This window comes from Rhineura floridana, chromosome 10 (genome assembly GCF_030035675.1).
Source record: "Rhineura floridana isolate rRhiFlo1 chromosome 10, rRhiFlo1.hap2, whole genome shotgun sequence".
Classification (NCBI taxonomy): Eukaryota; Metazoa; Chordata; class Lepidosauria; order Squamata; family Rhineuridae; genus Rhineura; species Rhineura floridana.
This window is the reverse complement of record NC_084489.1, coordinates 52,187,770-52,203,692: the sequence shown is the minus strand read 5'-3', so window position 1 is coordinate 52,203,692 and position 15,923 is coordinate 52,187,770. Positions and strand designations below refer to the sequence as shown.

General features: G+C 43.1%; 1 protein-coding gene across 12 annotated transcripts in view; it reads left to right on the top strand.

Annotated features, from left to right (window-relative positions):
• The window catches only part of DYNC1I1 (dynein cytoplasmic 1 intermediate chain 1), a 366,417-nt gene that overhangs the window by 81,149 nt on the left and 269,345 nt on the right, over positions 1 to 15,923 (top strand). For 10 of the 12 annotated variants that reach the window (XM_061586645.1, XM_061586643.1, XM_061586641.1 and 7 more), the window contains 2 exons: positions 1,232 to 1,346; positions 7,969 to 8,059. In XM_061586645.1, the coding sequence (XP_061442629.1) occupies positions 1,232 to 1,346; positions 7,969 to 8,059 (206 nt within the window). The remainder of the gene's footprint in view (positions 1 to 1,231; positions 1,347 to 7,968; positions 8,060 to 15,923) is intronic. The other 2 variants (XM_061586647.1, XM_061586639.1) reach the window with 1 other exon arrangement.

The following is a 15,923-nucleotide window of genomic DNA, read 5'->3' as shown; positions in this document are numbered from 1 at the left end:
ACTTTTTTTGTTATTTTTTAACATATCTAACAGGGCTGTGGCTCAGTAGTAGAGCATCTTCTTTGTGTGCCGAAGGTTCCAGATTCAATCCCTGGTGTCTCCAGGTAGGGGTGGGAGAGACTCCCTGTCTGAAACCCTGGAGAGTTGCTGCCAGTCAGTGTAGACAGTTACTGAGCTAGATGTACCAATGGTCTGACGTAGTATAAGGCACCTTCCTATGATTCCTGTGATTGTTGTTATTATGGTTTGTGATCCTTTTATTGTAAGGCACTCTGTGATCCTGAAACATGGCATAGAAGTCATGTAAATACATTAATCAAACAGCTCAGAGACTTTTAAAAGGAGATCAGACAAATTCAGGGAGGATTGTTATATTGATGGCTAAGACCAAAGTAGATGCTATATTAAATGTCTTTGTTTTTCTTTTTTTCTGTTATTATTGCAAATAAATTACCTTTTAATACATGTGTACCCTAAATGTTGTGATGCTGTAGTTCACTTGGCCACAGGCAGGTGGCACTGTGAACTAGTGTGACGAGAAGTGGTGGATGGGTGGCCCAGGCGAGCTATTGTGAGATAGCCAAAATAGGTGGCAGCAGTCTCCTAGCTCTGCTGGCTCCTCCACCTACCAGCCCTGGGATCCACAGTCCCAGGCTGGCAGGTGCCATTACTGGCCACCTTCCTCCTTCCTGGCCAGTTTTGGAATCTGTACCTTCTGCTGCCATGGCCAACACTTAGGATGAAGAGTTGGCCCACATAGGATGTAGGAAGGCAGCCAGAGTTGGTGCTTATTAAGCTTGGTGGTGGTGACATGAAGTGAAAAGGGGAAAGCCTAAAGAATTAGTGGGGGGTGACAGGGTTGGTGAGGTCTAGTGGACAGGAGTGGGAGGTTTGGTGAGTTTTAAGGGAAGGGGATGGGGATTTTGGCAAGAGGGTGGGGGCTGGCAAGCGGTGGGGGGTTGGTGGGGTTGATGAGCAAAGCAAAGTGAGGCACAGCCCCTTGTGTTTGTGTGTGTATTCACATGCATATATACATAAGTACGCGTAGTATTTAATGTGTTTTCTTTTTACTTTAAAAATAGGAGCTGGGTCCACAGTGCACCAGGCAGGGTGAGGGGTTACCCTTTCCTATTCCACCAAGAGGAAAGCTGTCTTTAGCGTCAGAAGACAGTCTTTCTTTACCTTCTTATTTCTTTCTCTCTGGCTAATTGCTCATTAATTGTTATTTCAGGCAGATTTTCAGCAAAAGAAAGAACCAACTCAGGAAGATTCTGATCTAGACCGGAAGAGAAGGGAGACAGAAGCTTTACTGCAGAGCATTGGCATTTCTCCAGAACCACCTCTAGGTACTCTGAGATAAACCCATTAAAAACATTTTAGCTACCATTTAAAACCCATGCATTCTTTTGACTGTAGCATGTTTTGCTTTGTGTGTGTGTGTGTGTGTGTTTGGCTGCTATCCATTAGGTGATGTGTTCTGCTTAACACACCATGCATATCACCCCTATAACTAATCCAGCGTATTTATGCTTTTTGGCTTGCCTAAATCTCAGCTCAGTGTGTCTATCTGTCATTCTCACCCACACACTTAAAAATAGTTTCTCCAGGGGCTGCACTAGTATCATCTTTGTCTGCCACTTTCCCATTCTTCTACAAATTGGCTCGGTTCCACTTCATTCATCTCATCTTTCTTTACATATAATAGTTGCCACTTTGTAAATAAGATTCCTTTATTGCCCTTTAAAACAAGCATCGTTGTAAAAAAACAAAAAAAGTTGGAAAAAATATAAAGGTAGAAGTCTGTTTGCTCATGGTTTTGTCTGGCATCTATGTTTCTCCCCTTCTTCTGCTTTGGGTTGCTTCTTCATTCCATCCTAATTATAGCTCTGTTCAGGTATTCATAAATGAACACAGGAGGGGAATGAAGCCGGCACAGGCGACTTAACTCCATCCTCCCCATCACCCTCCATGAGCTGGAGGGCAACTGTCTGCAGTGGGAAAGCTACCTGTACTCATGGGAGCTTTCCAGGCATTTTAGGATCCTGATTGTCCATGAGTTGAGGAGCCTCCATGGGTTCAGGAAGGTCTCTGCTTCATTCGATCTCCTTCTTTCGATCTCCGACTTGTGGAGGGCAATGGAGACAAGAGACAGAGCTAGGGTGCTCATTCTCCCTCTCCCTCCCTTGCCTGTTCATTTCAACCAGGGATGGGGAATCTCAGAGCTGGGGGCCATTGTGGCCCTCCAGGGCTCTTTATCCGGCCCTTCGGACTCCCCTCAGCCTACCCCCTTCCCCGGCCCTGCTTCATATCCTCTTTGGGTGTTTTTTGCCTGGCTGCAATGTGAGCTTGAACTCTAATAAGGCCCATTGCTTGCCTGGATGAAGGTGTATGAGTCTCTCTGTCTGTCTGTCTGTGTGTTTGTGTGTTTGTGTGTGTTTGTGTGTGTGTGTAGAAACGTGCCTTTCGCATGGCTAAGAATGTACAATGTAAGAGTGTTACTTTGCCCACCTTTGCCTCTGGTCCTGCCCACCACCACCATGCGGCCCCCAGAAGGTTGCTAAGGGCATGTGGCCGTTAGGCTGGAAATGGTTCCTCACCCCTGATTTAATCACTTATGAACACTTGAATAGGTGGCTTGTGAGTGCCGGAAAATGTGGTTTTTGTTTCCAGCTTCCTTTATATTTGATGTTGTGCACAATGCACAGACCTGATTGTTGAGCTGTGGTTTGTTTCATTTCCTCTTTATTCATCTTCCCCTACATTCAGTGGTTCTTACCTGTCCTTGTCCTTTTGTGTGTAACAATTGAGGGCCAGACAACAAGGAAAGGATTCAGGTGAGCACTTATGCTCACTGTTAATTTTGCATACTTACAGCATAGTTCTTGATAGTACACAATCCTAGCATTCACACACAGAAAAACTGGTCATTTACCTCTATTCATTATTGGAACATGATATAGTTAGGTAGATGTCACTTTTAACATCTGCAATGTCCTTTTAACATCTGCAAAGGGGATATAGCATATTTTGTACAAAGATGCAATAAATCAGCAGACAAAATGTTGTTTTTAGATGATAAAACATCCTTAAATAAAGTCAACAGTATTTACTATTTCTTTGGTTCATCACAAGATTAATTAATGATCAGTTACGATCTTCTTAGAGTTGGGAGAATCAGTGAATACAATCAGATGCAAGGCTCTAAAAAAAGAGATGAATTTAGGCTCAAATTAGGTGAGATGATGGAAATGGGTGATCCGATTCCCCATCTCTGTTTACTTATTTTAAAAGCAGCCGCAGTTGGGAGACCTGAATCAGATCAAGACCATGGCATTTTGGCAGGCACAACGTCGGCTCCCAGCACCCTAGGGAAGATCTCGGAGCTCCAACACCCCGGCAAGGCTACTGTGCCTGCCCTAGGCCCTTGGTGTTAGGTGACTGGGTCTACGTGCTGCCATTTTAAATGTCTCACAATTCCCTTAAGCCCAGGGAGCAAATGTGTCTCTCCATCCCTCTGTATTTGGGCCTTTGGACTCTCCTTAAGGCCACACCCCTCCCCAGCCAGATCCCCTGTCCACATACCACACACCCCACTGGCCCTACTTTGCATACTCCTTGAGTGTTTTGCATAGCTGCAATGCGACTTTGAACTCTGATAACGTTCCTTGTTTGCCTAGACAGAGAAGGGTGTGTGAGTGTGTGTTGAAACTAGCCTACTGTACAAAGGTAACATTTACATTAGTTGCTCCACCCACCTTTGCCTCTGACCCTGCCCACCACTGGCAGGTGGCCCCTAGAAGGTTGCCCAGAAGGGAATGTGGCCCTTGAGCTATAAAAGCTTTCCCACTCCACCCTAGAGTGATATTATGCCAGGCACTCTGGGGCATTGTGGGAAAAGGTGACTTATGGCCATCATCTGCCGCCGCCAGGTAAGCCTGTTGCCGGAGGCGTACTGACATAAAATGAGGGCTCCCTCAAATCTGTAGCCAGCTCTGTCCTGGAGGATAGGTTTCTAACCCTTTCCTCAGTCTCCTTTCTTGAATTAAATAAGACCACCGCTGCCACCACCATGCTGCTATTTGCCTTGCCCTGTTAGGAAATTTTTGTGTGAAGCAGAGCAAATATACCTTGGGGAAGGAGAGGCTATACAGATCAGGAAAACAGCCTGAGGAAAAAGGTTAACACGCCCAGCCTCATGGTTCCCATACAGTTTTGGTGGAAGAATTATGGCTGCTTTTAAAAGAAATCAAAATTAATTAAATTTGAATTAAATTACATTCATTCACTGTGGGACTTTTCCCCGAATTTTCCACTTGCAGAAGCACACAAGGCGGCTTGCAGCTTTTAAAAAACAATATGAAATTATACAAACAGGAAATAACAATCCAATTAAAAAGTAGATGACTATGCAAAAGCAAAGCAAAATCTCCCAAAATATAACAGATGAAAAGAATTCACACATGCTAGCTAAACAGAAAAGCTGTCATCTAGTGACCTTCAATAGCCATCAATGAAGGGGAATGTGGATTTCTCAGGGCAGGACGTTCCATAATCTTGGTACTGCCAAATAAAAGGTCCTTTCCCTTGTTAAGACCGTAAGAAAAACCTGCTGCATCAGGCCAATGGCCCATCTAGTCCAGCATCCTGTTTTCACAGTGGCCAGCCAGATGCACAGGGGAACCCTGCAAACAGTGCAACAGCACTCTCCCCTCTGTGGATTCCAGCAATTGCATCTCATTTACTGACACACAGAAGGGCTGCTTCAGATAAATGCAGCAGGTGGGCAGGGCCTAACAGCGAACTGGTGTGGGACCTTTTTCAGCCTTTCACATTTCCCTGTAGAAAATCTTCTGGGGTTGGGGTTGGGGCAGACATATCCAGTGATGGTCTGGGCCAGAGACAAAAACAGGCAGAACAACATATAGCAGGCAGTTTGCCAGCCGTTCAAAACTTTGACATTTGTACACCCCACACGCTTCTCTTAATCATCCATACAAGCAAGGAAGAAACATTATTACAGTTCAAGAAGGACACATTACAGCTAGGCAACGAAGATGTGGAACAGACCTGGGGAGGGCTGTGTTCAGGGAGTGTCCTGAGGACAAGATGGAGAGGCCAGGAGGACCACATTCGGCCTCTGGGCCTGAGGTTCTTTACCCATTCTAAGGTATCCTGGCCCTTAATGTGTCCTGACCCAAGCCGTATAGGGATTTTAGAAATGGAAAATACAATCATGGATCCCCAACATCCTGCCTAGCTTGGCCAATAGCTTCAGTACTGCAAGCTCCCAGCACCTGTTGGACCAGCGAAAGCATTAAACCAGGTGTGGGGAAGCTTTGGTCTTCCAGATGTTGCTGAACTGCAACCCCCATCATCCCTGGGCATTGGCTATGCTTGCTGAGCTATTGGAAGTTGTAGTTCAGCAACATCTGGAGAGCAAAGGTTCCCCCACACCTGAATTAAACAAACAAAAAAGCAGGAGCATTTCTGAAACTTAGAAATCAATAGGCTATAAGTATAAAACGTAGAGGGGTAAAACTGATCCAAAAAAAGGTTAAATATGCAACACCTCTATGTTAATACCTAATATGCAACAGGTTTCCCACTCCTGAGCTAAGGCATGTAGGTGGGGTTACATTAAAATAACTATGGACTTTTGTCAATGGCCATTGTGGTCAACATTGCTGGGCACCTGCTGAGGTCTACGTGTTAGCCATGGGAGATGGCACTTCCAGCCTCTGGAGCTGCTGCAACTCTGACGCTGCTGCTGCTGCTCCTCCTCACTGTCACTACCAGTTCACCTGCCCTCTTTGAGTAAGCAAGCAGTGACGGAATGTCAAGGAGCAGCAAACTGCACATATCCCTCTTCTCCTGGGTAGCTGTGTGGATTTGGGCCCAGAGGGAGAGGACAGGCAAATGGTCTGGAACAACAGCCATGAATTTGAAGTGGACTCCTCTCTCGGGGCATCCTGCCTATGCCCCTCCCCCCCAAAAAAACCCTGGAGCCAGCACTGATGGCTGAGCTAAATATGGCTTAATACATTGCTTGGCTTTAAAGCCATTATTCTCCTTGCGGCCTCTTCATGCAAATCAAAACTCTGCTCCTCCTGATCTAGCTAAAGACAAAGAAGCAGAATGAATGCATAATAAGCACATCATCTACCACTCTATACCTATACCCGCCAAAGGGCTGTCACAAAAAAATGAATGGCTTTTGCACTCTCGATTCATTTTAGTGACAGTTCCTAGTGAGAATACGTGTAAGGTGTTGGACCTCACACCACAACTGATCCATTTGATTGGTATTTCTGCCAGGATACATGAAAAATTTAGCCAGGAGAGAAAAAAAGAGAAAACACCAGATCGAAGATTATTTTAACAAAGTAAAATAGAGCATTTGAAACAGGCAATATCATGCTATATAAGATTTATATTTTCTTCTGTGTGGCTGCCATGAAGATTAGTTGGAGTGCAGCTGTTTCTGCATTGTTTTCTCCACTGCTGTTGACCTTTCAGCGCCCATCTAGATCCAAAAACAAAAGTAGAATTTGGACTTTAAAAAAGTTATTGGTCTATCTTGGCTTTCGGTGTTTGAACTTGAAATGGAAAGGTTGCACACCTGGCTTTTGGGGAGCTTATTCAACTAAATCATGCAATTTCACTTTGACTCTCAGAGCCAGGCTGAGCACTGTGTGTGAGCAAGCTAGCTGGCTTCTGTTTCATTGTGGCTATACTAGGGAGGCCCCAAGTGTATGTTTACTTACAGCTGGATTAGTTTTGAAGTTTAAATCCCACACTGTGCAGATGCTGGGTGTTGTGAGCCTACAGCCATTCTGCAGAAATGCCTATCTAGCCGCCGCCTCTAGAAGACAGGGCAACGGGGACCAAAGACTCCCAAGTGAAATTAGTGGAGATCTTTATACTGATTCATTACTTTGTGTGAAATAGGCCACCCCTGCATCAAGAGCATGCACATTTTCCTGGGCAGTCTTCATTTATGTTTTGGGCAAGAGGTGTGCAGCCACAGGAGATGCATGCCTAGCACTTTCTTTTCCTTCTTGTCTCTGTCTTTTCTTTTTGTGGCAAACGGAGGTCATTGGCAGGGTTGGAAGAGAGTGGGCTTCACATGCTGCATGCCAAACCACCCCTTCCATTAGGAAAAATAACATCTACCCCCCCCCACCAGCCTTAAGTAGTCAGAAGTTTCTTGGTGGCACCATAGAGCTCTAGTGCTCCCTGTTGAATAAGCATAGTTATTTATTCTAGGGGATAGGAAACTGGAATTTTGGCAGGGGACCAGGTATAACTCTTTCATAATGCTGGTAGAAACAGGCTGAAGATGTTTGGATTATACTAAAAACCTAGCACTGCAGATTTGCATCAGGCAATATTCGTCACCACAAGCAGCCGATTAGAACAGCAGGCTATAGAACAAAATACTGGCACAATAAACATTAGCAACCCAAAACACCCAATAAACTGTTCCATCTTGAAAGAGCCTTTAAATAACTGTGGTACACCTTCTCCATCTCATTTAATGTTTGGTTTGCCTTGGCAACTACAGCTCTCATAAATGAAATCATTTTAACACTAAGCCTGAAAAATATTTTACATAAAAATATTTTAAAAGTTCTCCAAGATCTAACTTTTTAGAATATGTTTCCACATCTTCTAAAAAAATATAGTTTTAAGAAAAACATGAGTCTATCTTTACATCGAGAACTAATACTACCACAACTCGCTTTCCAAAATTAATTCCAAACATTTAAGTTGCCAAAATATATAGAATTCACTGGATTTTCCTTTTCTTTTCTTTTCCTCTTTTTGGTTTCACCATTTCAAACTCTCCCAATTCTTCAACCATTTGCTTGTTTTGGGATCTTTGCTTACGATTTGTCTGACACTGCTTTTCATCAGTGCAGTCGCTGCATGTTTTAACATGGCATACCTGTTATTTTCATCATTTAGTCCCAACCCCTATGTCTCCCTCTCCGAAATCAGTGAGCACTCCCAGCGAAGCCGGAAGCCAAGATTCGGGAGACCTGGGACCCATAGGAAGGTAAGATGAAATGCTCAATTAATGTATACTTTCTGCTTTTATTATGGTTATATTTGATGTGAATGCCTTTCCTACCATTCCATATCATCACTTATTGGATAGACTCAGGGCCAGCCCTACTGTTGAGCAAAGTGAGAACACCACCTCAGGCGTCAGATGTGGCCAAGTTGTCAGAGGACAGATCTGTGTGCTCCGCACAACCTGCCTTGTAACTCCTAAGCTAGCCTGCTGCTGTCACGTTCAGTGGAGGATGTTGTCTCAGTGTTGCCAGCACCGTTGGCTTCTGTACCAAGAATGGAATGGAGGGGAAGTGCCATCTCAGGTAGCAAAATGTCTTGTGCCAATCCTGGTTAGACATGATAGAGTGCCATTAAAGAGTATCTTATGAAGTCTGTATCCAGGAACCAAAGAACTGTGGCCTCATTCTATGCAGTTAAGGAGGTTTTGACTTTTATTTCTTGAACAATGGTTCCCTGGGCCATATGGCAAGCCCTTTTTGAAACTGAGGCACCTCCAGATTGTCACTACTTCCCCAAAAGTTTGGACTTTTTGCAGTAAGGAAAGGGATGGGAAAATGCACTGAAAAGTGTGGGATATAACCCTTGCTTTGATGTAACATAATCTCACCTTCCTGCAAACAAATCAGAATGAATGCTCATTAAATAGTCAACACCGTCTAATCTCTCCACAGACAAATCAGGTTGAATGCTCAATAAACAGGTTGTCTGGAGGTGTCCACAATTTATGATGTGGAGTTAAGGGAAGGGATTTGCTGATTCAAAGAGAAAAATAAAAATCCAGCTGGATTTGTGCAAGTCTTTGGGCCCACCTGAAATAACATTTTTGGTTTTTGTTGTTTAGATCATGGGATCTATAGTATGTTCAAGCTCTTATCAGGGATATGTGGCTGAGCAGTGGTAGGGTTGAATAATCTTTAATAAAATGAGTTAGGTTGCTTCCAAACAGGTGTTTATTGTGGGACTGGTGTTCCACATGCAGTTTTTTACAGTGTCCATATGACATCATTGGCATAAAAATGCCGCCACCCCCTTTAATCTGAATTTCACCTTTTTGCGGAAAATCTAATGACATTTAACAACATTTATTTAACAACAACATGTTCCAGTGGTCCATTTGGGATATCTGAATAACCTAGAATCATGGAATAGTAGAGTTGGAAGTTGGCCTTCTAGTCCAACCCCCTGCTCAATGCAGGAATCCACTTTAAAGCATATCCAACAGGTGGCTGTCCAGCTGCCTCTTGAATGCCTCCAGTGTTGGAGAGCCCACCACCTCCCTAGGTAATTGGTTCCATTGTCGTACCACTCTAACAGTTAGGAAGTTTTTCCCGATGTTCAGCTAAAATCTGGCTTCCTGTAATTTGACCTACTTGCAATATGAAGCCCTGATCTGGAAGTACCCTTATAAGACAGAATTCTCTACAGCAGGGTTCCCAAACTGTGGTCCATGCATCACCAGTGGTCCACAAGCGTCATTCAGGTGGTCCACAGCATGTTCATATTCAATATTCTTTTTACTTTTATTTGTATTTTTATTGCTTGTTTTATTTCTTATATTGTATTTCAATTTGCAGTCTTATGCAACATAAGAAATAAAACAAGCAATAAAAATACAATTAAAATCATACATCACCTAGCACAGTGCATTATAATTGCTGCAACAGACAGAAAAATCATTAAGTGATCCACCAAGACCCTGAGCAATTTTCAAGTGGTCCATGAGGAAAAAAGATTGGGAACCACTGCTCTACAGCAGCAATTCTTTCTTCCCTCCCCAGAACAAACAAACAAGCACACCAGGCCAGACCTTCCTGAAGGGTCAACCCTTGTAGTTGACTCCCTCTGAATGAGCCAGGAGTGGATTTTCCTCTGATGACTTTCCACTCTTCCTCTCGTCCACCTCTCCTTTTCTTCCAAAATAAATACATTTTGATGGATAACTTTTGTATGCCTGATGAAGAACTAGAAGGCCCAGGGCTGGCTCAGGGCATTCAGCCATCGCAAACTTAGGAAGGAAGCTGCATAGGAAGCTGCCTTAGACCGAGTTGGACCATAGGTCCAACCATAAGAGGTGATACATGCATTGTGAGATTCAAAGAGTGAAGCCCAGCATTCCTCATAAAGTAACAGAGCACTGAAATGCAATTCTTGGGCTGGCTGCAATTTTTCGAGGGGTGATTCTTATGAGTAAGAGTTGTAGAACCACTCACTTACTGTCTGACCTATAAACTGTTCACCTGGATTGGTTCAGAGTGGCAGTGCCCAGTTATGGCATCATCCCAGGGTGCCATTGGCCTGGGGAGTAGGGTTGCCAGGTTCTTGGCCTGAAACTGATCCTGTATCTTTAGGAGAAGAGAAGGTCGGCCAAGTGCAGGTGTTCTTGCAACGCTGTAATGAGAAAAACCACAAGGTGGAATTCTTTCTTCCCCCTGCACAACTTTTAAAGATACAGAAGACCTCTTGGAGGCTGGGCCTGGCAACCAAGAGGTCTTCTGTATCTTTAAAAGTTGTGTAGAGGGAAGAAAGAATTCTACCTTGTGGTTTTTCTCGTTACAGCGTTGCAAGAACACCTGCACTTGGCCGACTTTCTCTTCTCCTAAAGATACAGAATCAGTCTCAGGCCAAGAACCTGGCAACCCTACTGGGGAGTGATAGGGATCTGCCCAGGAGGAAAGGAAGAAGCAAAGTTCCTTCCCATGATGGGTCATGGAGGAAATGCTTACCTGACATCTCCCTGGGTCTGGCCAGGGATGAGGGGCTGATTGGCAGGGATTAGTGCAGGGGCATGGCCCTGCAAAAGTTGCTGAGCCTCAACTCTCATCAGCCCCTCCCTCGCTTGAATTAGTGGGAAGGACGTGGGGTCTGGGAACATCTGTTCTACAGGGTTTATTCTAAAAAAGTTTCCTACTCCACAAGCAGCCAGCACATTGCCCACCTGTGAACTAGTCAAGTCATTTGTCCCATAATGTACTATCAGCAGGACTTTTTTGTGACAATACTCACCGGTACCTCTTTTTTTGTGGCCCATGCCAGCCGTTTTGTGCTGACATCCACAGTACTTTTATCAAGATATGAGTACTGGGACCTTATTTCTATTTTTTATTTTTTTACCAAAAAAAAACTGACTAGTAGCATAAGGTTATGAAGATTTGAAAGGAACCCGTTTATCTGTTTCTTTTTGTCTTTTCTCATCTATTTCTTTTTTAGAATTACCTGTCTCCTTATTAAATCTCATACGCTCAGCTGCACAAAAGCTTATGTCACATGGCACACATTTTTTGGCACTGCTCAAAATGTGTCTAGCTGCACGCTAGAATAAACCTTGCTGTTCTGTTGGGACAGAGTAAAAGGGACTGTAGCCCAGGGGTGGAGAACCTTCCTCAGCCTGAAGCCACATTCCTTTCTGGGCAACCTTGTAGGGAGGGGGGCATGTGCCAGTGGTGGGGGAAGGCAGAAGCGAAAGTGGGCAGAGCAATGTAAAAGTTACCTTTGTACAGTAGGTTAGTTTCAACACAACCTCTCTCTTTCATCGATCTAGGCAAGCAAGAGGCATTATCAGGCTTCAAGGACTCATTGCAGCTAGGCTAAAGCACTCTGGGTGAGAAGAAGGGCCAATAAGGGGTGTGGCCTGGGGAGAGTTTCAAAGGCCAGGTAGAGAGGCTGAGGAAGCCACATGTAGCCCCCAGGCCTGTGGTTCTGTACCCCTCTTGCAGGGTGTTTCATCTAGGCTTAGATTTCCTGGACCTTTTTTTTTCAGCCATGGACCATTGCAAGTTCAACCTCTGTCCTGTCTAGCTGGATAAAAGAGCATCCCCAAATACATTGCTGCGCCAGACCCCAGCTTGGCTTGCCTGAGTAGTTGGACTGGTGTGGTATCAGGTTATTAGATGGGTCATGTTTTCTAAATTTTATTCCAGCCATAATTCCCTATCGCAGGGTAGCCTTTTTTGTTGTTGCACTCAGCATTTTTCTAGGGCCTGACATTCAAGCATGCAAGCAAAGTTGCCGTCATGCCAGGTTTGCAAACTCATGTAATATTAAATCCATGAGACTGAAAGTCAATCTGAAAGTAAAGAGCACAGATTCCAGTCAACATTTCAGTTTCTCTGGCTGGAACTTGCAGTCTGGATCCTTTCCTTAAAAATCAACGTGAAGTTGATGTTATCAAGATCCCTAGGGTAGCATTATCACTGAAGCTGGCACCAGAATATTTTTGGTAACTGCTAGTGTAGGTTCCTTTTAAAAAGTTGCTCACCCTTATATAGAGATGAATAAATGGTACTTAGTTTGCAGTGAAACAGGTTTAATTTCTGTAAAAGTAATTACAAATATAAGAGTTACTGTGGAAAGAGAAGCCAAAATGGAAAAGGGGGAAAAAAAGATATCCCTGGTTAGCCAGAGACATATAAAATTGGCTCTTGTTTATCTGTTACCATTCTGAAATTGTAATGATAGGAATTCTACATTCCCCAAGGATAAACAAAGAATAATATTGCATTAAAGTGAAGGACTAACTGACAGAGACAAATGCAAGTCTTTAACTTGTTGGAGAAGGGTTTCATTTAAGTTACAGAGGTGAGAAACCTGTGGCTGTCTAGTTATTGTTGGACTCCCATCATCCCTGGAGATTCTTTTAAAAAAATGCAGATAGCATCAGCTGCGTGTGTGTATAATAATTATTGGAATCCCAGAGAGGAAATGTAACACTTTCCTCTCCTGCTTCACTCCTGAGAGATTCCCCTCCCCTGCAAGGTCCATTGCAGAGTTGGGGGAGATTTTCATCAGGATCATGGCTGGGGAGGGAAGGATTAAACCTCCCGTTCCCATGTGCTGCATTCCTGATGAACATCACCCTTTCACCTGTAATCAAAGGAAGAACTGCCCAGATGTAGTTGCTACCTACTCTTTTAGTGGGTAGCTTAGCCCTGAGCAGACATGTATAGAATTACATTGTAATGTGCCTACAGCAGCCAGGGTCTATACCTGGAATAATAAAGTGGGCACAATCCCTGTTCACAGGTGTACAGCCCATGGTCTATGTGGAAGCTAAGGAGAAAATAAACAGAAGATTATTTAGTTTTCCAATGCCTAATACCAGTCAGTCTCTAGGTGACTTACAACTCATTTTTAAAAACATAACAAAAATATGCTTTTTTTAAAAAAGCAGACAGAAATAATTAATGAGCATAACGCAACAAAAACCAATCCAACCTCTAAAAATAAAACATGATTAATATTATTGTTGCCAATCATATGAGATGGAGTGTCAAGCTGAAGGGGAGTGGGCCAAAAGAGAGGAAAAGATAATAAGCAAAATATGTTTTTTTAAAGGAATGTAGAGAGGAAGCAGTGTGGATATTGAGGATATACAGGTTTTGTTTTGTTTTTTAAGTGAAGAAAATGGAAGCTTATTATTCACAATGAAGGCTGCTTGGATTAGAAGGTGAAGCCTTGTAAGGAAGGGAATATTTATATCTTAGTTGCCACAAACATTGCTCTTATGAATCACAGGAAGAACAGATTTATAATTACAGGATTGAATAGAGTGAAGCATATCAGCATCAATTACATCCTCCTTTCAGAAATGTGTGTGTTATGTGCCTTCAAGTTGATTACAACTTATGGCGACCCTATGAATCAGCAGCCTCCAATTACACAGATCTTCTAAGTGTTCTGGCTACTTTTAAATGTGTGCCATGGAATAGCTTAAGAATGGTCTTCAGCTGCAGGGCACAGTACTAGATAACTCACCCATTTAGAATTTTCAAGCTGCCTTAGCGCACTAAATGTATAAATATGGCCTTGTTCAAACTGTGATTTAGCGTTATGTGAGTGGTCCTTGAGCTCATCAGTTGTTCTCTCTCCTGTCCTCCAATGCAGCCATAAGGAGGAGATCAGAAGCTTTTACTTTCAAGACAGTCAAAGGTTGGGTCCAGAAGATATGAAGATTAACTGGTTTTTGGTGCTCAGGAAGTTATTATGGTTTATTTATATTCCGCTTTTTGGCCCAAAGTCCCCCAAAATGGTGAACATATTAATGCAACAAAATATACAATATAAAGTGTTTAAAAAATCAAAAAATATAAGACAGCAAAAACACAAAATAGCTGATCATGACTTAACTAGACCATGAACTGGCCAAAGTACGACGGGTGATTGTCTAACCTAGGGCTGTCTCATTCAACTCAGTCACCGCCTTTTCACCTCAACCCTATAGTCACTATCCCCCTGTCAAAACATCAAGGTGAGCAACCATACCTCCACCCCTTGCCCCCAATTGCGCTTTCACCAGGGTCTGGGCACAAAAAAGCTAATCCCTCACTCTTGGCTCAACTCAAAAGAGCCTCCACAAAACTACCACCGTTTCTGGAGGTTCATGTCCTCACAGGACAGGACGATGTTCCAGAGGTTGCTGATGGTCCCTGCCACATTTTTCTCTCATCTGCTCTGACCGCATAAACATGGAGGTATTTGATGGAAATTGCCACACTCAATCAGCTGGTCTGTGTCTTAAAACAGATTTTTTTTAATCCTTAGCTCTGCTGGCTGCCACATCTCTATGCTGGATGTATTTACTAGATAATCCATTTGGGGGTAGCAAGTAGGAGTGTCCTCCATCCTGTCCTTCAGTGCCTTAAATTTCAAGGCCAAGGGCAGGTGAGTGGTACAACAACCTATTCAAGAATCAAGAATCCTGCTGGGAGGAAGGGCGGGATATAAATATAGTAGTAGTAGTAGTAGTAGTAGTAGTAGTAGTAGTAGTAGTAGTAGTAGTAGTAGTAGTAGTAGTAGTAGTAGTAGTAGTAGTAATAATAATAATAATAATAAAAGTCTTCCCATGAGCTCTAAATATGCTGATTCATCTTGTCAAGAAGAAAACAGTCACAAGTTTCCAATGTAGTTACTTCCTAGCAGTATCACCCTCCTTGCTATCCATCTGGTATCCTTTTTATTTTGTTTCATTTATGAATTGCTTCCCATGAAACATCGCAAAGCAATTAACAATAAAAACATCAACAATACAAACATATATAAAAACAATTTCCAATCCAATACGGGTACAGACTGGGATAAGAATCTCCATCTAAAAGACTTGTGAATGAAAAAACAATGGAAAAGGTGCCTATCTGATATATAATGGGAGGAAATTCCAAAGGATAGATGCTGCCACAATAAATTCCTACATTGTAAGGAACCTACCTTCTGATGAGATGGTATTTGCAGGAGACCCTCCCCTGTGGAGCGCAGTGACTTGATTTGGTATATAAGGAATGAAACGATCTTTTAGGTATCCTGAAGCTGCATAAGGATTTGCATATCAGTACCAACATCTTGAACATAGCCCAGTAGTTAATAATTAACAACTCTAAACAGTGCTCAAGGTATGGTTGCTGCATTAATACTTCCTTCTATCAAAGGATAGTGTCAGTGGACGGCACTGAAGTAAATGGACTGGCAATCTTTGTTGTATTCCCATCATTGATCCTGGTTGTCTTGTGTCTGTGTGTGATGTGCTAAGTTGTCATGGGATTTGAGACCTGTATGAGTGAATTAGTGTCTGATTTATGTGTACCCAGATTTTGTTAGTGTTCTCCATGACAACATTTGCATATATCACTCTGGACAGAAGCCCATGAGATAATCTAGCAGCCCGCTCCTATACATATTTACTTGCATGCTCATCTCTGTTTAGAGTTGACTTACTCCCAAGTAAGAGTGCATATACGCCTTATTGGAAATATGGGTAAACATGAATAGGGTGGAGTGGTACATCTCTGTCTGTGTGACCATCATGGAAATGGAGATGGGTTCTGGATGCTTGCCTGTTACAAAGTCGGGAAGCT